The following is a 24,557-nucleotide window of genomic DNA, read 5'->3' on the forward strand; positions in this document are numbered from 1 at the left end:
AGTAAATTCATGGGATGTAGACAACTACTGAAAAGAAGGACTTCTAAATTCTCCACATTTTTAAAGAGCATTTTGCAAAGCAAAACACATACTTTATTATTGGAGGTAGGTCATTTTTCCAGATTAACTCACAACAGGAAAATCTATGCCAATATCAGCAGCTACTCTTCACATACTAACTTTCCAAAAATAATTTTGGACTCTGGTCTGGTACTAGTATCCAAATACATGTGATTTATATTGTTTTACTTTCTTATTTAAAAAAATTGAAAACAGAAATATGAGTTTATTTAGGATTAGCAAGAGACTATTTCATGAAGAATATGAAGTATAGTTGGTTTAAGAACATGCTATTCTATCATATTCATCAAGTGATATAAAAACTTATAGGGAACCTCTTAAGTGCTGGGAAAATAAAAAAAATTACCAATCATGTAATTTTTTACAAATATATTCCAGAATAAGCAATAACTCATGTATGTTTACCTATTATAAGTTTTTAATAAGGAAAAATTAGTTTGAAAAGGTTCTTTATTGATGAACTTGATATGTAATAAAAGCAATAAACACACTTTATAAGTTTTAAAAAGTTTATTATAGATACTGGGAAAGTCCCACCATCACCCACCTCTTCCCCACTCACAAATAAAAGAACCAACATATTTGTACATGAAACCTAGGTCCACTTGGTACAAAATTTCAGTCTCTGAAATAAAATAGTTAATGACAAATCTCAATAAAAAGTGATTTTGAAGATGATCAATGCTATTCAGAAATAAGAAAATCATATAGTCTACTTGTTACAAGTTGATAGGTTTTTTTTTATGTGACTATGTATGTATATTTTGGCTTTAAAACTTGCCAATTTGAAAAAACTTGCTATTTGAAAAGATAGAAGCCATGATTTATTTAAATAGATATTTTATTAATCAAATACTTTTGCTCAAATGACATATCCAAATATGTTTTAAAAACATCTTAAATATAAGGTATAACTATAAAGTCATGAGACTGATTGACCTTTTTGACTAACATAGTAATATCCATATTGTCAAATGAGAAATAATGCTGTAATGATCATGAGAGTGTTTTCTAATGATGCTACAATGACCTAAGACAGTTTTGAAAAAATCTCTTTGTAGCTACCTTCAAAAGGATATAAGCTTCATAATTTAATCATTCATTTGCTTGGTTCCCCAGTAGAAGTCCAGTTCAATCATCCTTTATATTCACCAGTCTTAGAAACTTGGGAAAATAAAATTAATTTTCACTGAATGAGGAGTTGTCATCTATGAAACTATTTAAAGGAATGTTAATCTAAGTTCTGATAGTAATTCTGAAATTTGAGCATTGACACACTTTTAGGGTGTGTAAATTATAGTTAACCACTCACATTATAGACAGCTTTTATGTAGGCCTATTATTTTAGAATAGAGATTTTTAAAACAACAGTGACTCATAACACTGAAATAGGACTCTACAGTTCAAAAATAATAAGAATAATTTTATACTGTGCAGTAAAACTTATATTAGATAATATCTTGAAAGTTTGTAGCTATTACTTTTTAATTTATATATACATAGCTCAGTAGCACGGACCCAATAAGTTAACAACTTTGCTGAAGTTAATACATGAATTACTGTAGCTGAAATTGTACTTAAGTATCAGAAATAGCCATTATTTTAAAATGTTATTTAATAGCACCAATATTACTTGAAGGTAAAGAGAAACAATAAGAATGCAGAATACAGGATTAATTTTTAACTACAAGACAGAAATAATCTCTTAGATGAAATATCAGTTAGGTTTGTATTAAGATCACAGCCAGATAAACATTAGCCATGAAACATTTCAGGATTTCACTTGGAAGAGTAAGAAAGAAAAGCCTTGTATATCTCTCTTTTACATTCAATTACCAAAGAAGATGCATATGCTTATGTAATCTGGACAGTGCAATCTCACCAATGAAGTTCCTTATGGAAGATACATTTACTCCTTCTATATATTAGTACAAGATAACAAATATAAAGAGTGCTTTAAAACAATCTGATTAGGGCAACATTTACAATAACTACAAAATATACAGTAGATTGAAACCTCTTGTTAAATATACCTGTAAGTTAACAATACCCTATTTAAAGGAACATGTTTTCATGAATTTATTTTCACATTTATTTGAGAGCCCCTATCATTACTTTTGTAGGATCTTTGTATTATCTTATCTCTAAGTATCCCCATGACTTTATCTGCAAAGGTTTTTAAAAGTATTACTTCCAGAGTAAAAAAATAGGAAATTCCATATTTTTATGAGCAGTTGTACACAAAACTATTGTAGTGTTTGAGAGAAATATCCCTTGATCATTACAGATTCATCATTATAAAATGCATACCTTTGTACTAAAGAAAAAACTGCCTGCCTTTAAAATTAATTGTTGCCTGCTGAATAATTCTGATTATAAAGTTAGATACGAAATCCTTGGCTTTTAATTAGAAAAGCATTATTTGAAAAGATCTGCCAATAAACATTCTACATGTGGTTACCCATCTTAATAGCTTTCTTAATTTGAACAGTTGGGGAATTAACAGAACAGTAGTGCTTTTATGTTATAAAAACAAGTATTACAGTATCCAGATCTCTGGACCTGGGGCCCAAGTATTCAATCGTGGCTCAGCTGCAGGCTGACAGAAGAGAAGCTGCGTCCTATGCTCGTACACAATGGGGCAATGACAACATCTGTCACACTCTTCCATATTGTCTGCACTGAAGGCAGGACCATTAGGCAGGTCTTTACAAAAGGCATTATAATCCTGGAACGGAGGAAGAGAGATACATAAGGATTACTGGTGTTTCCAAATAAGGCTGCTGACTCTTGCACATGCATGAAAAGATATAACAGTGGCCCAATTCACCTAAGCCAGGTTGAGCATTTGAAACAAATGAACAGTTACCTACATCGTGATAAGATACACAGAAAATATGTTTAAAAAAATAAACAGGCATGTACGTGATCAACACCAATATTATTTCTATTGGTAGCAGGCAATTTAAAATAGTAAAGCAAAATTAACCAAAACAGTAAATTTATTTACTTGATCTCTGGCCCTAAATATTAACCTGCCTAAATCTTCTTATTTCTCTGAATTTCCACTTCCTGGTAGCTTTTCCTGTTGTCTTCCCTCCCCATTGGACCACGCTAGGTTGGATACTCCTTTTTTGTGTTTCTGAAGTACTGAAAAAAATTTCTTAATTCTCAAATTTATCAAAAGATATCATAGATGATTATATCTCTCTTTCGTATTAGAATGTAAGCTTTTAAGCGAGGATATCCTTTACCCTTGGTAAACATTTTAACTGAAGTGAATTTAACATTCTCTTATGCTTTATATTATTAATTTTTCATAGTAATTACGCACACTGAAAAGAGTTGTGTAGTGTAGCTAAAAGAGCCCTGCAATTATGTCAGAATTCTTAGACAAGAAGAACTCGAATATCCTGAATTTATTTTTTCTGTATGCCTTTTCTTAAAGTAACTTCATATTTTCATATTCCTCAGGTTGGTGAAGTTTTTCAGTAATCCTCTGCATAACGTTCTTTGTCACAGTAGTGCTTTTTGGGCACAAAAGTATTTGTGAACTCTCAGGCATTGCTGGAGGGCTTCATTAGAATTTTTATTATTACTTGGGTGGGCACAAAGAAGTGAGGTTGATTTTCTTGGTTTCCTATTAAACAGTGACTTAAATAAAGGTCTGTTGTATTTAGCCGAAAATGAAGAGGAGATCAGGCATTTGTCTGATTTAGAGATATTTTTAAACTACTAAATTATTCATATGGACTTTCTACAAAAATTATATTTATCTTGTGTTTTTTTCCCAAGTGCTAAAGATTTGAAGCATTTTTTAAAAAAAGAAAATTAATTACTAGGTGTTTTAGAGCTAAATGGTTGAATAGAAACCTGAATGATGGTAACTTTTGACTTCTTATCCCATTATGTTTCTCATTTGATGTGTGGCTTTGGGCAATTCCCTCCAAATTAATGTAAGAACAGGAAATCTTAGAAAGCAGCTATCAGGCTTACCACTTACTATGCATCTCTGATATGTCCATATGATGCAGCCACTATGATGAACAATAAATAGAACTATTTTGAAGGCAGAATATATAATAAAAACAATTATGACAAAATAATCTCAAAGTGACTTGTTTAGATTGGAAAGCTTCCTAACCAAATTACTTCCCTCAGAATATAATGCATTTTCCATTCTTTCTTAGGCTGAGAAATTTTCTAACCTCTAGTGCCTTAGATCTCCATGTCCTAAGAGGGAATTAAGCACAGGACAAAAGTGTAGTTGCCCACATTTGAGGATTCAGTTCACAGGATTTTAACTTCATTTTCTTCAAGTTGTTCTCTCACTTTGGATCAGAGGATCCAATGATTCTTTGACAACAAACTTAAATTGTGTTCTAACATTCCAGCTGGTTCCCTTTCTGAAACTCCAGGCAATATGGAGTGACCCACAACTTCGTTCAGGCTCAGTGTCAGCCTTAATAGTGTCAGCCTCAGTGTCAGGCTCAGTCGTTTCTTAAACACATTTTATAATTAGCAATATTATATATTCATCCACTGGACAATAAATCCGTGAGAACTGGGACTTTTGTTTAGCTTTGTATTTATAGTGTCACACAGATTGCCTTGTCACAGCAGTTAGCTATATTAAAACCTTCTGGGAAATGAGACTGTTACTACTGCATTTCTATCAGTTAGATTATATATTTGAATTACATTCAAGCAAAAATAAAAGGCAGAGGGGTTCAAGTTACATTTCTTTGATATGATACACTTATGACCTGTGGTTGTCAAATGGCATACAGATTCAAACCAGTCTCTGATATGAACTCAAACCAATTCACCTGTTCCTAATGTCCTATACTTCTGGCCTAGGATCCAACATCATCAGACTGAGTTGTGAGTGCTTTGTTGTTGTTTGTTTAATCTAAAGTCAGATCCATTGTGACCAAGGAGTGTGGTTCAAAGAGCTTATAACTGCATATTTTCATAGCCTTGACCACCAAAAAATAAGGTTTTAAAATGTTTGCTCTTCTATGAGACTTTTCCTTGATCTGGTCTTATCGTGTCATGGGAATGTAATCCATTAATAATAAACCTATTTTATCAAGGTATAAACTAACTTCTAAACATTTTTGTTTGAAGTCACTCCTCCACTTGCAATCACAGCTGCCTGATGACATATGTATGACAGTTAAATATTAATGTGCCAACATGAAAGTAATTTGAAAAATAAGTTGAAGTTAAATAATACAGTTTCTGTGGTTGGAAAAAAAGTGGTTTGATGATTCTCTGCTGGAAGCACCACACCAAAAATATCTCCCATTCTTAGGAGAGCCAGGTGGAGAGAAGCATCATTTGGTTAATTGTAGTTTTACTTACATCTCACTACCATTTGGTAAATAAAAACCCTTTTGTTATCAATTATTCCACAAGTGCTTTAGGAAAGCCTAGCTTTTTTGACTGGCAGTCTGTATTTCCAAATAGTTCCATAGCCAGCATTTCATAATATACGATGTGGTCACTCAGTTTTTCACATTTTGGAAAGTGAGAAAATGGACATAGAGGTTACGTGACTGGTTTTATTCAAAAGATGTGCTGATTTGTGCTAATATCTAAATATGACCTGATTGTAAATCTGGACTTTGAGGATCTGTTCATGTAAAAAAGGCAAAGATTTTCATTCTTCTTAGTAGTTTTTTGACACTTTCAATATCGTTTGTTTACAGCTTTCAGTAATCAAATTACATTGATGTTTGTCATTTTTAATATCATAAATTGCTAATTTTAATCTCATAATTTTTAATCTCATTAAATTTAATCTCATAAGTTTAGTGAACTTCAATTTATCCCTAAAAAGTCTTTTAAACTCTTTTCTTTCTACAAAGCCTTCCCTGTGTTTTCCTCCCCCACCGATTTAGCTGTTTCCCTCAGCAGCTACCTCTGTACCTAGCCAGTTTCCCTGATGTGCTGTGAGTTAAGCTGAAGGCAGATCTTGCCTTATTCATCTTGCCGCATTCATCCTGGGCCCAGTACCCAGCGCAAACTCAGTACTCAATAAATTTTCTTAGTTGAACTAACCAGCTAGCTAACTGACTAAAGAAATTAATTCAGATGGTAAAGGCAAATGGAGAACAATTTCATAACTTCTAACAATGAACACAACATATATTAGGGTGTGGTATTACCATATAAAATGATTAAGAAAAAGATATGGCGGCATCAAGGGTTATGTATTTCTCCAGGACTGCCCTAAAAGACAAGATTCACAATTGTTGCCATACCAGGGATAATCTGAATGCTCTTCCTCTCAGAATAAAGTGGACATCTTTTAAAACAACAATAACACAATTTATAGGTCAAATATGACATTTCCTTTAAAAATTTTTAATGCTTAAAAATGTTCTCTGAAGCTTTATGATACATTTTTTGTGTGAAGAAAGTTACTCAAAACATCCTAAAATGTCCAATAGGTTTCTATATTTATTTTCCCTTTAATGCCCTAGATGCCACTTCTATTGGGGCTTTAGAGGTGAAAAAGTAACTTGGAAGCCTTCTCATTGTCATTATCTGTAGTTTGAATTTTCACTCATTTGTGCTGGGAGCCTGTACACCTTAATTGCACACACCTTGCATCTTCTCTGGTCTTATCCTTGCCATTTGCCAGTGGCAGGCTTGGAGCAACCCCTCCATAGCACTGCTTAACCAGGTCTGACATCCCTCTGCAATGATATTGTCGTTAGCATTCTGTTCAGAGATCACTTTTGTTTTACCCCAAACACAGGTGGTGACTGAATGAAAGGTGATGAAAGAAGTAAGAGCCTTGCCCAGAACCAGAGGCACAAGTCAAAACAGGGCCCTAGGAGAGCGCAGCCTGTGGCAGCAAGCATGGCCTCCAGATCTCCACCTCCACAATCAGCTGGGCCTTAGCACTGGAGGGAAAATCACACCCGAGGACAGAGGGACATACCTTCTTCTGTTTTTAAGTCCTAACCCTACCTACAAATCTATCGAAGCACACTGCCTTTCAAGGTCTCCTAGTTCCTGCTACTAGGTTGGGAAATGATGCACATTCTTCTGCCCAGCTGGAAGAAGGGGAGGGCAGGGGGCAGGTGGCAAAGAACATTCCGACGTCTCAGAAAGCTGGCCCATCCCAGTGTGCCCCTTCTCACCAGATATGCAGACAGCTGAGGGTGGCAAAGAGAATTCCCGCAGCGAAAGCCAAGGGAATAGCCAGGAACACCGTCAGGAACTTGTAGATCACATATTTGCTCATTTCAAATAGAGCGTGGCTGCAGATCCACACTTTGTCAAAGGAGTGCGTAGACACTGGCTCTGCAATCACATCCTCGAATCCCACCTGCGGAGACAAGACTCGGGGATCCTGAACTGTCATCCAACCTGCCTCACCAGGAACCAGGAGTACTCAAGAAAGATAGAATTGACTGGGATGCCCCACCTTCTCTTAGGGTCACGGTGCGAGCACAAGAATTTGGTTAAAAATTCCTGGCTACGTACGCGGCCCCGCGGCGAGAATCTGGGCCCCAGACCCTGCGGGGCTGACCCAGTGGCAAGTGTGGGAGTTGGGGTCGGAGCAGGGTAGAGGAGGCACCCTCATCCCAGGCCTTGGCGGGGGTTCTGGGACGCCCTCAAACCCAGGGGAGGGCCCGCCCTGGGCTTCACCTTGAGATGCGAGTTGAGCCTGTGGGGATCTCGGTCGCTGCCTGGGTCCACGAACTTGTCGGGGTCTGCGTAATCGACGCTGCTGTGGCGGCTGTAGGAGTCGTCGTCCATGAAGAGCTGGACATCCGCCTTCTCGGTCTCCAGCCCCATCGCGGCGCTTGGTGAGCGGTGGATGCAGCCGGGCTGGTGCGGCGCGGCTCCGGGCCCGCGCGGCTTCCCCTTCCCGTCGTGCCCGGCCCCGCCCCGCCTCGCCTCGCCCAGCGCGGCCCGGGCGGCGGCTGCTTCCCGCTGCTGGCTCCTGTTACCCGGCCCGCGAGACCCTAGTCCCGCCCCGCGGCCGGGCGAAGGGGCGGGGGCCGAACTCAGCCGGCTAGGTGGCTCTGGTCCCGCACACCCCGCCGCCTCTTCCTGGCTGGGTCCCAGTCCGGCCGCAGGCCAGGAGAGGTATTAGGGGGATGTCCCAATCAGGCAGATCCCGGCCTGCTCAGGTGGGCGAAGCGTCTGTCGGGGATGAGGACCCGAATTCCGCCCACAGAGGGGCTGGAAGGATTTTGGGGTCACGTTGCACGACACTCAGAACTGGATGCCTAAGAGCCAGCATGTTGACAAGAAAATAGACACCCTGGAGGCAGGCAGCTTGGTGGTTAAGAGCGTAGGGGTATCGAGTAGGAAGGTCTTTCTTAACTTGCACTGTGCCGTTTATGTTTGTGCTCTGGAGCAAAGTACCAAGCTTCTTGGACCTCAGCTGCCTCCTTGTAAAATGGGAGCGGGGTCAGGGCTGCCTGCTTCACAGCGTTGTTGCATGAGAATGAAATGAGGCAACCCAAGTAAAACTCTTACGGGGTCCCTACACAGCGTCCACTTTCATCCAACATTGTTACTGCTGCACCATGAGATAAGAAGCCATAACACACCTGATTGCCAGGCGCTCCTGCAAGTGCCAGGGGACCTTGCAAGTGCTTCAGCTATTCAGTTATCCCAGGCCCATAGAGTAGGTGAGTCTGCTGGAGGCCGCATCTGAACATGGAATTGGGTACCTAAGCCTCCTGCCCCTACAGGTGTATACCTTCAGACCATGATGGGAGATCTGATTTCTCTCTCTCTCTCCCCCAATTATAACTTACTTTTCCTTTGGATCAGATCCTGTTGAAAGATTTCAGATTTCTCTAAGATGCACTCACATCTTCACTACCTTGTAGGAACTATGTAAACAAACCACTATCATAAAGCCACATTGCAGTAGATGAACCAGCCTGTGAACTACTCACACAAATGCTTGTGGAAGGGAGGCACTTGCATGTTCATAAAGGATTTAAGATATGAGATGAGGAAAAGTACTGAATGAAAATTTGCCAAAAGCAAAATAATGGGTCCCAGACCTGAGGGGGTGCCTACAGCTTGCTCAGAGCGTAAGACTCAGTAGGCATCTGATAGGTATTGCTGAATACAGTGCATTTGGAACTCTCAGCACATATCAAATGTCCTTGTGTGAACTGAATTTGAAGAATTACTTCTGAAAGAAAAAGACTATTTTTTTAAACAAAATTTACAAAAAAACAGCAGAATCTATCTGCACTGGAAAAATACTCTGGAGCCAAAACTCAATAGTCTAATAGTTAAATAAAAAATTTACCTACAGGGCTTCCCTGGTGGCTCAGACAGTAAAGAATCTTCCCGTGATGCAGGAGACCCAGGTTTGATCCCTGGTCAGGAATATCTCCTTGTGAAGGGAATGGCTACCCACTGTAGTATTCTTGCCTGGAAAATCCCATGGACAAAGGAGCCTGGCAGGTTAAAGTCCATGGGGTTGCAAAAAGTCAGACCAGACTGAGCTACTAACACTTATGGATGGCAGTGCTGTTACACCGTAGAGTGTTACATGGTTGAATCTCCTGCAATCTGTGCCCCTTCTTTCCCAGAGGTAGTTCTGCTTGCCCATTACCTTATTTTTTACTTTCTTTCCCAATTTTATCGATGTTCAATTAATTCCAGAATGATAGCTTAGACATTCTACTTATTGGGTTTTCTATATTTCTCGACCTCCTCCATTCACCAAAGCAGACTTGACTCTGAGAGTTGGGATTTTTATCGAATTGTTGCTGAACAACTGTTTATCAAGTGAATAGAAAGCATTATAGAAAATGTTAATCCTTAAGGAAATCCATTATATCAATTACCAGGAAAAAGAAGAGCTTACAGTGCCATAACGTTTTGTACAAATTTATTTCCCTCAAACTTGAAATTCCAGATTTCAAGATGTTTCATCCAAAGAAAAAAGTCACTCCCATCATGCTAGAGTGGGCTTAGGCAGTGGCTGGATATCTTGCATTAAGACTTCTTTCCTTATCCTTCCTTGTCCTCTGGTCACATTTACATGTCCAGTGGGGTTAATAAGACATTTTGCAACAGTTATCACAATTGATTCATTTTTTTTTTTCAGGTGGCAGGGATAGGAGGCCAAAAGGAAGGTGAAATTAACGTGGTTTTACTGGAATAGCTTAGGTTATAGATTCACTTGTAAAATGATAGGTATCTATGAAGAACTGTCTCTTAAACTTAAGCTAAACGAAAACCCATCTATATTCATCTAGATATATTGTATTTAATGTGGAATTTAAAAGAGAGAAATTGTCTATTTGTTTACAAATATTTGCTGAGCACCTCCCCCGTGATTCGGATCTGTTCAAAGTTATTATTTTTTAATTGAAGTATATTTGATTTACAGTTTCATGTTGGTTCTAGATGTACAGCACGGTGATTCAAATGCTTTTTCAGATTTTTTCCCCTCATAGGTTATTGCAAAATATTAAGTGCAGCTCCCTGTGCTATTCAGTAGACCCTGTGGGTTATCTGTTTCATGTATGGCAGTGTGTATATGCTAAGCCCATTCTCCTAGTTTATCTTTCCCTCACCCCTTCCTCTTTGGTAACCAAAAATTTGTTTTCTATGGAAGGTCTGTTTCTGTTTTGTATTTATTTCAGTTCATTTGTCCTTTTATTTCAGATTCCACATGTAAGTGATATCATATATTTGTCTTTCTCTGACACAGGATGATAATTTTTAGGTCCATCCATGTTGCTGCAAATGACATTATTTCTTTTTTAAGGCTGAATAATACTCCATTATATATATATATATCTCACATGTCACATCTTTTTAATATATCATCAGATCAGATCAGATCAGATCAGTCGCTCAGTCGTGTCTGACTCTTTGTGACCCCGCGAATCGCAGGACGCCAGGCCTCCCTGTCCATCACCAGCTCCCGGAGTTCACTGACACTCACACCCATTGAGTCAGTGATGCCATCCAGCCATCTCATCCTCTGTCGTCCCTTTCTCCTCCTGCCCCCAATCCCTCCCAGCATCAGAGTCTTTTCCAATGAGTCAAATCTTCACATGAGGTGGCCAAAGTACTGGAGTTTTAGCTTTAGCATCATTCCTTCCAAAGAAATCCCAGGGCTGATCTCCTTCAAAATGGACTGGTTGGATCTCCTCGCAGTCCAAGGGACTCTCAGGAGTCTTCTCCAACACCACAGTTCAAAGGCATCAATTCTTCAGTGCTCAGCCTTCTTCACAGTCCAACTCTCACATCCATACATGACCACAGGAAAAACCATAGCTTTGACTAGACGAACATTTGTTGGCAAAGTAATGTCTCTGCTTTTGAATATGCTATCTAGGTTGGTCATAACTTTCCTTCCCAGGAGTAAGCGTCTTTTAATTTCATGGCTGCAGTCACCATCTGTAGTGATTTTGGAGCCCAGAAAAATAAAAGTCTGACACTGTTTCCACTGTTTCCCCATCTATTTCCCATGAAGTGATGGGACCAGATGCCATGATCTTCATTTTCTGAATGTTGAGCTTTAAGCCAACTTTTTCACTCTCCACTTTCACTTTCATCAAGAGGCTTTTTAGTTCCTCTTCACTTTCTGCCATATGGGTGGTGTCATCTGCATATCTGAGGTTATTGATATTTCTCCCACCAATCTTGATTCCAGCTTGTGTTTCTACCAGTCCAGCGTTTCTCATGATGTGCTCTGCATATAAGTTAAATAAACAGGGTGACAATATACAGCCTTGATGTACTCCTTTTCCTATTTGGAACCAGTCTGTTGTTCCATGTCCAGTTCTAACTGTTGCTTCCTGACCTGCATACAAATTTCTCAAGAGGCAGATCAGGTGGTCTGGTATTCCCATCTCTTTCAGAATTTTCCACAGTTGATTGTGATCCACACAGTCAAAGGCTTTGGCATAGTCAATAAAGCAGAAAGAGATGTTTTTCTGGAACTCTCTTGCTTTTTTGATGATCCAGCGGATGTTGGCAATTTGATCTCTGGTTCCTCTGCCTTTTCTAAAACCAGCCTGAACATCAGGAAGTTCACAGTTCACATATTGCTGAAGCCTGGCTTGGAGAATTTTGAGCATTACTTTACTAGCATATGAGATGACTGCAATTGTACGGTAGTTTGAGCATTCTTTGGCATTGCCTTTCTTTGGGATTGGAATGAAAACTGACCTTTTCCAGTCCTGTGGCCAATGCTGAGTTTTCCACATTTGCTGGCATATTGGGCACAGCACTTTCACAGCATCATCTTTCAGGATTTGGAATAGCTCAACTGGAATTCCATCACCTCCACTAGCTTTGTTCGTAGTGATACTTTCTAAGGCCCACTTGACTTCACATTCCAGGATGTCTATTAAATAAATATAATATAAATATATTAAAAATATATTATATATATATATATTATATATCTCACATCTTTTTTAATCCATACGTCTGTCAGTGGACATTTAGGTTGCCTCCATGTCTTGGCTATTGTAAATAGTTCTGCAATGAAGGTTCTTATTTTGATGAAATTCTTGTCCATTTCACCATTTTAATACATAACATTTTTTTAGAGGAGCTATAAAGGTGATTTTGTTTATCCTTTTAGTAAATGCTTACATGTTAGCTACTGGTGTTCTCAAGAAGTTTAAACCAGAGTGATTACCACAGCAAATAGTATCCTGTTTTCCTCTAACTGGGAGATCTACCAGGAAAGAGATACCACAGCAAATAGTATCCTGTTTCCGCTAACTGGGACTTCTACCCGGAAAGAGAGGAGGTGGGTAGGGGCTAAATGGCTGAGCACACTCTTGGATCTCCCAAGCCACAGAATTACTTTCCAGTAAATTCTCTTTAATTCTTAAAAATTGCCCTATAACCCAAGGAACTATCCCATATCAGTACATTTATTTTGTGTTATCAAAGGCGACATGACAAGAGGGCTGATTTTCCAATGGTTGTGGATACATTTGAAGAGTAACAACTTGACAACAGATTAGTATTTATGGGTAGCATAGTTTATAATCATTTTGTTTTTCACCTTCCTTGGAATAGTGTCTAAGAAAGAAGGTTATTTTTCTAGTTCCTTGAAAATTGTATGTGAATACTTTTATAAATAAAAACATATATATTTTTCTCTAGTTTTTTCAGTTTTTCCAGACCACTTTATGTGTCTTTTTTCCCGCTCTGTATAGCTTACATGCGGCTATAGACAAGGTTTGTTCAAATGACCTTTGTGCAAATTGGTATTTAATGATAATAATGACTTCTTGATTTCACTGTTATCACTTAATAATATTTAAAGCATTTGGATTAGGCAAGGCTTCTTAATCTTGACACTATTTATATTTTGGACCAGATTATTGTTTGTTGTGGAGGGCTGTCCTGTGCACTGCAGATTATTTATCAGCATCCTTGACCTCTACCCACAGATGCCAATGGTACTTCCCAGTCATGCCAAATGTCCTCTGGGGACAAAATCACCTTTTCCCCTCCTTTACTGGGCTGAGAACCATTGTATAAGATATTGCTGAAACAGTTCTTCATGTGAATGGGAAAAATTAAGCTCCAGCTGTTCATTTACAAATCCATGCTTAAATCTCAGAATTGTAATACCAATTTTTCAGAAACTCCCAGGGATTTTTAAAATTAAGCTTAAGGACATTTATTTGCCCTGTACAATTTTCAGAACTCATTATCAATAATTAAATTACAGATTTTCAGTATAATGTTGGTATTCTTTGAAGGATGTACATATATCTCATTAAAAGAACAAAGAGAAGCAACTGCTAGGCTCTATACACCTTGCAGCCTCCTACAGTTTTCTTACAAAAGCCAGGACTGTTTGAATGATTATAGCTGGGAAAATGAGAACTGGAGACTTCTTGATTCCATCTGAAGACTAAATTTTAATAATTTTTTACATTCTTCAGCAAGTGAATAACGTTTGCAAGTTTTAGGTGACCTTAACTAAAAGTCCATGGATTTGTTAGTGAAAGAGCTAGGTGGTTGTTTACCAAGTTCTTTAAGCATCCCTTCCCAGGTTTGCTTGCTGGCAGCAAGGCTAAGTTTGAGAAATTTGGAAAGACCTACAATATTTTTCCCTAGCCATTCTCTTTGTGCATAGTGGGACTTGCACAAACTTCCTTGCATAACTTCCTGCCCCTACTCCATCTTTATTCATGTATCTTTTTATCTTCTCCCCTCTCCATCCTTACCCTCCAGTCATCCCCTCCCCAATACATAGGACAGCCTCCCGACAAAAAAGTTTAAAGAAATAGATTTTTAAAATGTCTGTTATTAAAATTATTCAGTAATCAACTTTTGTGGACTGAAGCTAGAGAGTTGTATAGCATTTAATGAAAACTTGTTCATTTTTTTTCTTACCTATCACTTGTTTCTTCGTTCACATTTTGGGTAAAATTAGTCTTGTACCAGTGAATCAGGAAATTTTTAGTTTAATATTAAGACACAGTATCTTGTTTGTAATTGATGCCAGCTTAATCTTCTGGCTGTTTCAAATAGTACCTCCTCTGGCCCAGAACCTCTTTTCATACACAAGAATTTCCAGAATTAACTTTCGTTTGGGAATACTTAGTTATTAGAAATAAATAAATGAAGAAGAAGTCTGTATTCATGATTAGAGCTAATAGGATAGGTCATTCCATTCTCATTAAAAACAATGCATGAGAATTAATTTTAGATTTATTTTATCCTGTTTTCCATAAGTAAAGGATGTTCCTGTTTAAACTTTTGAGTACCCCATTGATTTCTGAAATACCGTATTGTATAAATATGACATTTCCCCAGGACTTTGATATTTTATCTTTCCAGAACATGAAATAGGCACTAAGTGCTGGTGAACACTAACTTTCAAATTAAACTCTTATTAAGTACAATTTCCCCTACATTCAAATGGAACATATTTCTGCAAAGCTGCAGAGTTAAATGCTTTTCAAATACCAACTGAAATGTGCACGATAAAATTACTAGCTACAAAAGATGTAGAGGTTGTTTTCTTAATTTAGGGTTTCATTTTGGACAAAAAATATTATAGCTCAATTTGAAGCCTTTGTTTTCTCTAGTAAATCTTTTTTTGCAAATGTTATTCTACTTTCTTTTAGAATAAATGCCAATTTTTAAAAATAGCACAGTTAATTTACAATGGTCAAGAGAAAAAAGTATGGGAAGTTTTTTGTTTGCTTGTTTTGTCTGTTAGTTTTTGTATTTTATAAATTTTAATCTTATTGTATATTTCCATTAGAAAAATAAAGTCAAAAATACAGAATTCCTTCCACCTGGTTCTTGTAAATTACTGTTTTGGTGTCTGTTAGGTGACCTTTAATGCTTGAGAGAGTCATCTGGGACTCAAGAGTAAAGGGAATCTAACTGCATGGAGCAGATGGAAGACTGGGAGGTTGCCAAGGGCCTGGGCAGAAGAATTTTTAGATTATATTTTCCTATCAATAAACATCTGGGAAGAATTTTGTTTCCAGAAGATTTACTAAAAGTATATCTATTTTTGTTTTTTGATTATATGAACTGTAAGGCAGATTTCTGTACTACATAAGGACATGAAATAAGTCAGTTTAGGTGTCTGTATCCATTCTTTTTGGGACACTGAAAGTTGAAGGTCAGTTAGGCCCTCACTGCCTGCCAATTGCTAATTAACTTGTAAGTTCCTTATTTATAATAGTGAGAGGATTGAATCCAAAAGTTGATATTTAAGTTACTCTATTAAATACATTACCAATGGGACCATTGACATTCTTGTGTGTCTGAATAAGGTAATTTTTCTCTCCTTAAATAATTATTAAATGTGTTATTTCAAAAGCAACTTTAGTAAATGCTTGCATTTTCTTTAAAAAAAGATAGCAACCCTTTGAAACATCTGAACTTTCTCATCATGCTAACCTCAAAACAAAAAACAAACTTCACTGAAATCTGCAGTTTCCTATAACATCTGTGTTTATGTCATCGTCTCACTTTGGGATATGATAACAATTATTTACCAGATAGGTAGAGTGGCTATTTTCCCTTTAATAATAGTAAATGAATATAAAATCCTGCTTGTCACTTATATATATTCATATAATTACACACTTTACTAATAATAAGTATGCTTTTTTCCTTTTTAAAATATATTATGGTCTTTGGAAGCTCTTGGATAAACAAGTCACTGAAAATAAACTTATGTAGTAAAATACTGTGGTCCTGAAAAACTGCACACTACTTTATTTGGAAATAGTAGAATTTGCAGAATGTTGCTGTAAAGGGCATGCTACTCAAATTACTTGGTTCTAAAGACTCTTACTATGAAAGCAAAGTATTTTCTGAAGGAGTAGAGCACAAATAGCTAAATGTTTGAGCCAAAAACTTGAGTTATTATTTTAACATCTTGGAAAAGCATATCCAATTTCACCATGTATGTATTGCAAGTCTTTTTCATTAAAAAGGTAGCATAATAGAGTAAGCAAGAGATAACAATTGTTAGGCTTAAATTAGGATGCTGATAGTCTATCAATGCTAGACTGTCCTTTAGAAAAAAAGATTAAAATGCAGTTAAATTTTTAGGATGCTGATAATCTTATCAGTGTTAGACTGTCCTTTAGAAAAAAGATTAAAATTCAGTTAAAATTTTTTTAAGTGTAAGGAAATGTTTGGGGATATTAAAGGCTACTTTAGAGCCCACACTCCTGCAATGTATCTTATTTTCTCTAAAATTTCTTTAGTGTTTTCTTGTTGTTTTTTTTTTTCCTGCCATAGGTAGTGCCGCTATGACAACTATTTTCCCTTTTCTTTCCCTTTCCCTTTTCTTTCTTCTCTTTCTTGTTTTCTTCCTTTCAAAATATTATTTTCCCCAGTCACAGTCTTACTCATTAACAATATCTCAGGGTTGAGAAGTATTTTAGAGGTTCTAGACTAATGATCACTCATAAACAAATCTTCATATATTACATGCAGGCTCTGCTGGAATATCTAGCAATGGTGAATTACTTTATAAAGCAACCTAAATTTGGTTGTTAGACAATTCTTCATTATACATGCTGGGGTCATCTATCTACCTAAAATTCTCCTTCCCTCCCTTCCTTTTTCTTTCTCTATCTCTATATCATCTTCTGTCCTCTATAGCTAAAACAAAGGGTGAAATATCTGCCCTATGAATATTTGAAAATAGTTTCTAAACAAAAACCCCTGTCCCTACTGAATCTCTTTTCTAGTTGAACAGATTTCTATTTCCTTCAGTTATTCTTCATGTGTTACTGTTTTCAAATGCTTCTTGTAATTTTCTTATTCTCTGAACCTTTTTCATATTTCAAAAGCCACACTTAAAGTATAACACTTGGTCTGGAGTTTGAAAAGTACAGAATAAAGCAAGAATACTATACTATCTTTGTCATGGTGATCTCTAGACTGTTTGATTTTTTTGACTACTCTATCCTAGTGCTGATTCAGATTAATCCTATTAGATATTAAAATCTCTAAGTCTTTTGTATTCATTTGTATTTTGGTTAGGTCATACTGCTAGTATGAAGTAATTAACGATTTGAATTTAAGAGGATAAGTACATTATTCCTATTAAATTGTGTCATGCTTTGAGTTGTTTTCTTCCTTTTGTTACTCTGTAATTTTGCTTATACCTTTGTCCAGAGTCACTGATAAAATATTGAGTTGAAAAATATTGAGGGTTGAAAACCAAGTTATGAGGCATTCCAATTTAATGGCTATAAACAGAGACAATTTCCAAATTTTTAGCTCTTGCTGTGCCTTCTTCCAAGCTTAAAATTCATATATCCTTTTGACAACTATGACATTTCACACCTTATGTATTCAAAAATTAGCCCTTGATGTCTACTGCCAACCCTCTAGACATTCTCATTACACAATTGGTCAGTACCCCAAATTAAGAATCAGCTTTATTTTCTCCATTTCTCTCATTGCTTCCTTCCCCATCAAGTCTATTAGTTCTATCTTCAAAACCAATGCTTTCATCTTCTTCCATTTTCATTTCCCTTCCCTGATCTAAGTTTATGTCTTACCTGAACCATCTCAATAGGTTCCATGTTTAATTTTGAATCCACTCTTCTCCCAGAAATTGCTTTTACCACACACAGCCAAAGGATCTTTTAATGTAGAACTACCATGCTGCTAAGTCGCTTCAGTCATGTCCAACTCTGTACAACCCCACAGATGGCAGCCCACCAGGCTCCCCCATCCCTGGGATTCTCCAGGCAAGAACACTGGAGTGGGTTGCCATTTCCTTCTCCAATGCATGACAGTGAAAAGTGAAAGTGAAGTCGCTCAGTCGTGTCTGACTCTTAGCGACCCCATGGACTGCAGCCTACCAGGCTCCTCTGTCCATGGGATTTTCCATGCAAGAGTACTGGAGTGGGTTGCTATTGCCTTGATCCAGCAATTGGATTCAGGTTATTTATCTGAAGGAAACAAAAACACTAACTTGAAAAGATATCAGCACCCCCATGTTCACTGCAGCATTATTTACAATAGCCATGACATGGAAAACAAGCTCATAACCCATCAACAGATGAATGGATTAAAAATTGTGGCAGATATATACAGTGGAATATTACTCACCCATAAAAGAAAAAAAATTCTGCCATTGGCAAAACATGGGTGAAGTTTGAGGATATAACGTTAAGTGAAATAAATTACACAAAGACAAATACTGTATGATCTCACTTAAATGTGAAATCTAAGAAAAAGAAAGAGAACTCAAAGATACAGAGAATATATTGATGGTTGTGAAAGAAGATGGGGAGTGGATGAAATGAATAAATGGAGTTAAAAGTTACAAACATCCAGCAATAAATAAGTGCTGGAGATGTACAGTATGGCAACTACAGTCAATTTTATAAAGTGATTGTACTAAGAAAGCTGAGTGCTGAAAAACTGATGCTTTTGAACTGTGTTGGAGAAGACTCTTGAGAGTTCCTTGGACTGCAAAGAGATCAAACCAATCAAACCCAAAGGAAATCAGTCCTGAATATTCATTGCAAGGACTGATGCTGAAGCTGAAGCTCTAATACTTTGGCCACCTTATGCAAAAATGCGAACTCATTAGAAAAGTCCCTGATGCTGAGAAGGATTGAAGGCAGAAAGAGAAGGGGACAATGGGATAAGATGATTGGATGGCATCATCGACTCAATGGACGTGAGTTTGAGCAAGCTCTGGGAGATGGTGATGGGCAGGGAGGCCTGGCATGCTGCATTCCATGGGGTTGCAAAGAGTTGGACATGACTGAGTGACTGAACAATGACAAGTACTCCCACCAGCAGTAAATGAGAGTTCTAATTGCTCCACATCCTTACCGTGTGCTTCTACAACTTTGAATTTAAATAGCAAAAACAATATAAGAATTAGATAATTCAACAAGAGTAGAAGAAAATATTAAGGTTGCAACATCAAGAGTAAAAGGTGACAGATCTTTGTGATTATTTTAAAATCAGGAGGTAGATGAAAAACAAGCCAAGTACTGGTTTGAGGCTGATGTTCTTTCCAAGGGATGAATCGCTGGAAACCATTTACTCATAGGAACACACAAGGATGAAAATAATTAACCTAGTCCCTTTAGGGGATGCATTCTTATTCACTGTACTTGCTTTCTATGAAGGGATAATATTAAGTGTTAGGGGAGATATATTGCTTTTACCAAACTGTCTTTGAAAATATCTTATTATGAGTGACCAAGTTATTTTTCTCTGAATATGTTGACACATTCAGTATCACATTTCATTACATGTTAATGACTTCTGTATTTCTCATCTTTGTTTTCTCTTCAGTCTAGTTGCTTACCTGGTTTTTATCTTCCTCAGACGTATATATTCCCTTTTAGCTTAACTTCATACAACTTTAAAAAATATGTAAACCTGTAGCACATTACAAAGCTACAGTTCTGATGTCTAATGATGACAGTTGAGAGATACTGATCTAATTCTAATTGATAATTCTGACTAACATTCATGGTGTAAAGACAGTGTTAGTATGTCAGGGGAGAAGGAAATGGCAACCCACTCCAGTATTCTTGCCTAGAGAATCCTGTGGACGGAGGAGCCTGGTGGGCTGCTGTTCATAGTGTCGCACAGAGTCAGACACGACTGAAGCAACTTAGCATGCATGCATGCATTGGAGAAGGAAATGGCAACCCAATTCAGGGTTCTTGCCTGGAGAATTGCAGGGACAAAGGAGCCTGGTGGGCTGCCCTTTATGGGGTTGTACAGAGTTGGACACAACTGAAGTGACTTAGCAGCATCAGCAGCAGCAGCAGCAATATGTCAGGTCTAAACCAAACGTTTTCAAGAGTACAAGGAGGGCACTGTTGATAATTATATAAAGACAACCAACATAGAGATTGTAATAGGAAAATTGTGACCTATTACCATCCAAACTTTATAACTGTCTTCAGATCATCTTACCTTCAAAGTTCCTGGACTATAGACGGTGGACACTGTATTTTGGTTGCTTTAAAGGGATGAGAGTTGTTCAGGAGTTCAAGGAAAGGAGAGTCCACCCCTTCCTTCTATTCAGATCAGATCAGATCAATCGCTCAGTCGTGTCCGACTCTTTGCGACCCCATGAATCACAGCACGCCAGGCCTCCCTGTCTATCACCAACTCCCGAAGTTCACTGAGACTCACCTCCATCGAGTCAGTGATGCCATCCAGCCATCTTATCCTCTGTCGTCCCCTTCTCTCCTGCCCCCAATCCCTCCCAGCATCAGAGTCTTTTCCAATGAGTCAACTCTTTGCATGAGGTGGCCAAAGTACTGGAGTTTCAGCTTTAGCATCATTCCTTCCATAGAAATCCAAGGGCTGATCTCCTTCAGAATGGACTGGTTGGATCTGCTTGCAGCCCAAGGGACCCTCAAGAGTCTTCTCCAACACCACAGTTCAAAAGCATCAATTCTTCGGTGCTCAGCTTTCTTCACAGTCCAACTCTCACATCCACACATGACCACAGGAAAAACCATAGCCTTGACTAGACGAATCTTTGTTGGCAAAGTAATGTCTCTGCTTTTGAATATGCTATCTAGGTTGGTCATAACTTTCCTTCCAAGGAGTAAGCATCTTTTAATTTCATGGCTGCAGTCACCATCTGCAGTGATTTTGGAGCCCAGAAAAATAAAGTCTGACACTGTTTCCACTGTTTCCCCATCTATTTCCCATGAAGTGATGGGACTGGATGCCATGATCTTCATTTTCTGAATGTTGAGATTTAAGCCAACTTTTTCAGTCTCCACTTTCACTTTCATCAAGAGGCTTTTTAGTTCCTCTTCACTTTCTGCCATATGGGTGGTGTCATCTGCATATCTGAGGTTATTGATATTTCTCCTGCCAATCTTGATTCCAGCTTGTTTTAGTATCATATAATAGAGAAAATATGAGTTTAGGGTTTTAATTCCTGTTTCTAAAATCACCATCTGTGTAACTTTGTTACTTGATCTCTTTTATCCTTGGATTCTTTATTGAAAACGGATGATATAAGAATGAAACAAAATGCTAGAGAAATTGTTTAACTTTACTATCACCAGAAAAGATACTCAATACACATCACTCACCTAAGAGGATCAATGCTTGCAAATAAGAAAGTAATCAAACGGAGAAGAGGTGACTTCATAATGAAAAAGATCCAATTTTCTCACCAAGCTTATAATTCTTAATATTGTATGTATCTTTTATATTTTCTCTGAACACTTTTATATTTGCTTCTAAGAACTGTTCTGTGAGAAAGGCATGGCAATTTTTATTATACCATATTAGAGACAAAGAAACAGAGGCTCAGAGAATTTCATAGTTTTGACAAAATTGCCATGGTTATTAAATGTTAGGTTCAGGATGTAAACTCAAGTCTCTTGCATTTTGGTCTAGGATTTTTTTTTTTTTTAACGTGTCTGGCTCTTCCTGTCCTTTTTAGGTTCATGGATGGGTAATTAATTAGCTCTGTTAATTACTTCTTAATCTCCTGGACTTGAGATAAGACACTGATTTGAAAGGAAACTTGTAGTAAAATATTTAAGATGTGCTTGCTAGTATGATATGCTTTGCTTTATTTCAGACATAAGTGAGATGTTGATTATAGTTTTGGAAGCAGCTAAAGTATAAAAATTACGAACTTTTTATTATTTGCATACGTATTACACACTTTATATTTATTTTAAAATGAATGTTCAGTTCTGCAGTTGCTTTTCTCTGAAAACTAGAAATACCTCAGATAGTTTTCCATCAACCTTCTCTACAGTGAGAGTATTATGCTCTGGGAATGCTAATATTGAATCCAAAATAAAATTAATAATTTCAATCTGTGATATAAAGCACATAAATTATTTCAAAGGTAAATGAAAAATAAATCATGGCCCAACTATTGTTAGGATTATTCTCCACCTCCTACTTTAACTGATAGTATGAGAAAGCTGGAGTTAATACTGAAACATTTACAGCTTAATAGTCAAGGCATTGCTAGTTATTCAACAAGAAAGGGAAGAGGGGGAAACAGGTGGACAATGTTTCAGCTCAAAGGGAGTGGCTCATGCTTCTCCAAGGGGGGTGGGTTGACCCTGAGCACTGGGAGGGAAGGGGCCACCCACATGGCTGCGGGTTCAACCCAAATATTTCTAAAGTGCCTCAGAAAACACTGCACTAAAATAGTAGAAAGAAGTACATGTACTTTGTATGACTTGGGAGAATGGTCCAAATAGAAGATAGAAGCCACTGGAAAAAATTTAGATGTATTTTTAGGTTTCCTTTTTTACATAACAGCTTTATTGAGCTATAATTCATATACCATACAATTTACAAATTTAAAGTGTATAATTCAATGGGTTTTGGTATACACACAGCATTGTACAACTATCACCACGATCAATTTTAGAACATTTTCATAACCCCAAGAGATACTGTTTACACTTTAGCTCTTATCCCCAATTCCTCCATCTTCCCAGCTCTATGCAAGTATGGTCTATCATCTGTCTCTGTATATTTGCCCATTCTGGGCATTTCATATAAAATAATTTATATAATGTGGTCTTCTGTCACTGGCTTGTTTAATATATCATAATATTTCCAAGGTTATTCATGTCACGTCATACATCAGTACTTCATTCCTTTTTATTGCTGAATAATGTTCCTTTGTAGCAATATTATCTATTCATCAATTGATGGATATCTGGGTTGTTTTTCACTTTTTGGTTATAATGAATAACGCTACTATGAATATTTGGGTACAAGTGTTTATAGAAACATATTTTCATTTTTCTTGCATCTATACATAGGGATGGAATTGCTGGGTCTTGGAGAATCCCAGGGAAGGCGGAGCCTGGCGGGCTGCCATCTATGGGGTCGCACAGAGTCGGACACGACTGAAGCGACTTAGCATAGCATTGTAACTCCATGTTTGTTCTTTTGAGGAACTGCTAAACTTTTTCAAAGTGGCGCACCATTTTACATTTTCACCAGCAGTGTGTGAGTGTTCCAGTTTCTCTACATTCTTATCAACATTTGTTGTATGTTTACCCTTTTTGAGTGTAGTCAGCCTAGGGGATGGTAGGTAGTACTGCTTTTTAGTACTTTTAGTACTTTTCACTACGTTTTAGTCTTCTTGGGCTGCTATAACAAAATACCTATAGACTGGATGACTTATAAACAACACGCATTTATTTCTCATGTTTCTGGAGCCTGAGAAGTTCAGGATCATGGTGCTGGCAGATGGCGTTAATTGAGGGTTTTCTGGTTCATAGACAGCTGTCTTTTGCTTTGGTTTCACATGGTGGAAGGGGCTAAGGAGCTCTCTGGGGTCTTTCATACAAGCACTCCTGTTCATGAGTACTTCACCCTTATGACGTAAGTGAAGTGAAGTTGCTCAGTCGTGTCCGACTCTTTGCGACCCCATGGACTGTAGCCTACCAGGCTCCTCTGTCCATGGGATTTTCCAGGCAATAGTACTGGAGTGGATTGCCATTTCCTTCTCCAGTGGATCTTTCTGACCCAGAGATCAAACCCGGGTCTCTCGCATTGTAGACAGATGCTTTACCGTCTGAGCCACCAGGGAAGTCTTAAGCCTCACTTGATACCATCACATTGAACACTAGGATTTCAATATATGAATTTTCAGGGCACATAAACATCTAGACCATAGCACTCATTGATTTGCATTTTTCTGATAGCTAACTATAGATTTCATTTTTGTCCAGAAGGCTAGTCAGTATATATGCCCTTCAGGGGAAGCAATGAACTTCTGAAATTCAAATTTGAATAATTTTATCATTATATAGTCTCTCCACTGTGAGAATTCTTTGTTCATTTCATGTAATTCCCTTTCCATAATTATGTCTTTCCGTGAACTCCTCATGTGGCAATTAAGTTATAGTGTATTTATTGTTGCTGCATCAAATTATATTTATGTACTGTGTTGTTATAGTATATTGTCTTATTAATCATATCTTTTCTGGTTACTTTCTCCAGGA

The 24,557-nt window shown here is 37.5% G+C and overlaps 1 protein-coding gene across 2 annotated transcripts; it reads right to left on the reverse strand.

Annotated features, from left to right (window-relative positions):
- Positions 1–572: 572 nt before the first annotated feature.
- CAV2 (caveolin 2) lies at positions 573–8,029 on the reverse strand. Of its 2 annotated transcripts, XM_061414045.1 has the most exons (3): positions 7,750–8,021; positions 7,239–7,426; positions 573–2,809 (listed from the first exon to the last, which is right to left on the reverse strand). In XM_061414045.1, the coding sequence occupies exons 1-3, from the start codon at positions 7,897–7,899 to the stop codon at positions 2,659–2,661; spliced, it is 489 nt and encodes a 162-aa protein (XP_061270029.1). In that variant the 5' UTR covers positions 7,900–8,021; the 3' UTR covers positions 573–2,658. The 2 variants fall into 2 exon arrangements, with proteins under 2 accessions (XP_061270029.1, XP_061270030.1); XM_061414046.1 differs by lacking the exon at positions 7,239–7,426 and having other exon boundaries at positions 2,621–2,809; positions 7,750–8,029.
- Positions 8,030–24,557: the final 16,528 nt, after the last annotated feature.

This window comes from Bos javanicus, chromosome 4 (genome assembly GCF_032452875.1).
Source record: "Bos javanicus breed banteng chromosome 4, ARS-OSU_banteng_1.0, whole genome shotgun sequence".
In the NCBI taxonomy this organism is placed as follows: Eukaryota; Metazoa; Chordata; class Mammalia; order Artiodactyla; family Bovidae; genus Bos; species Bos javanicus.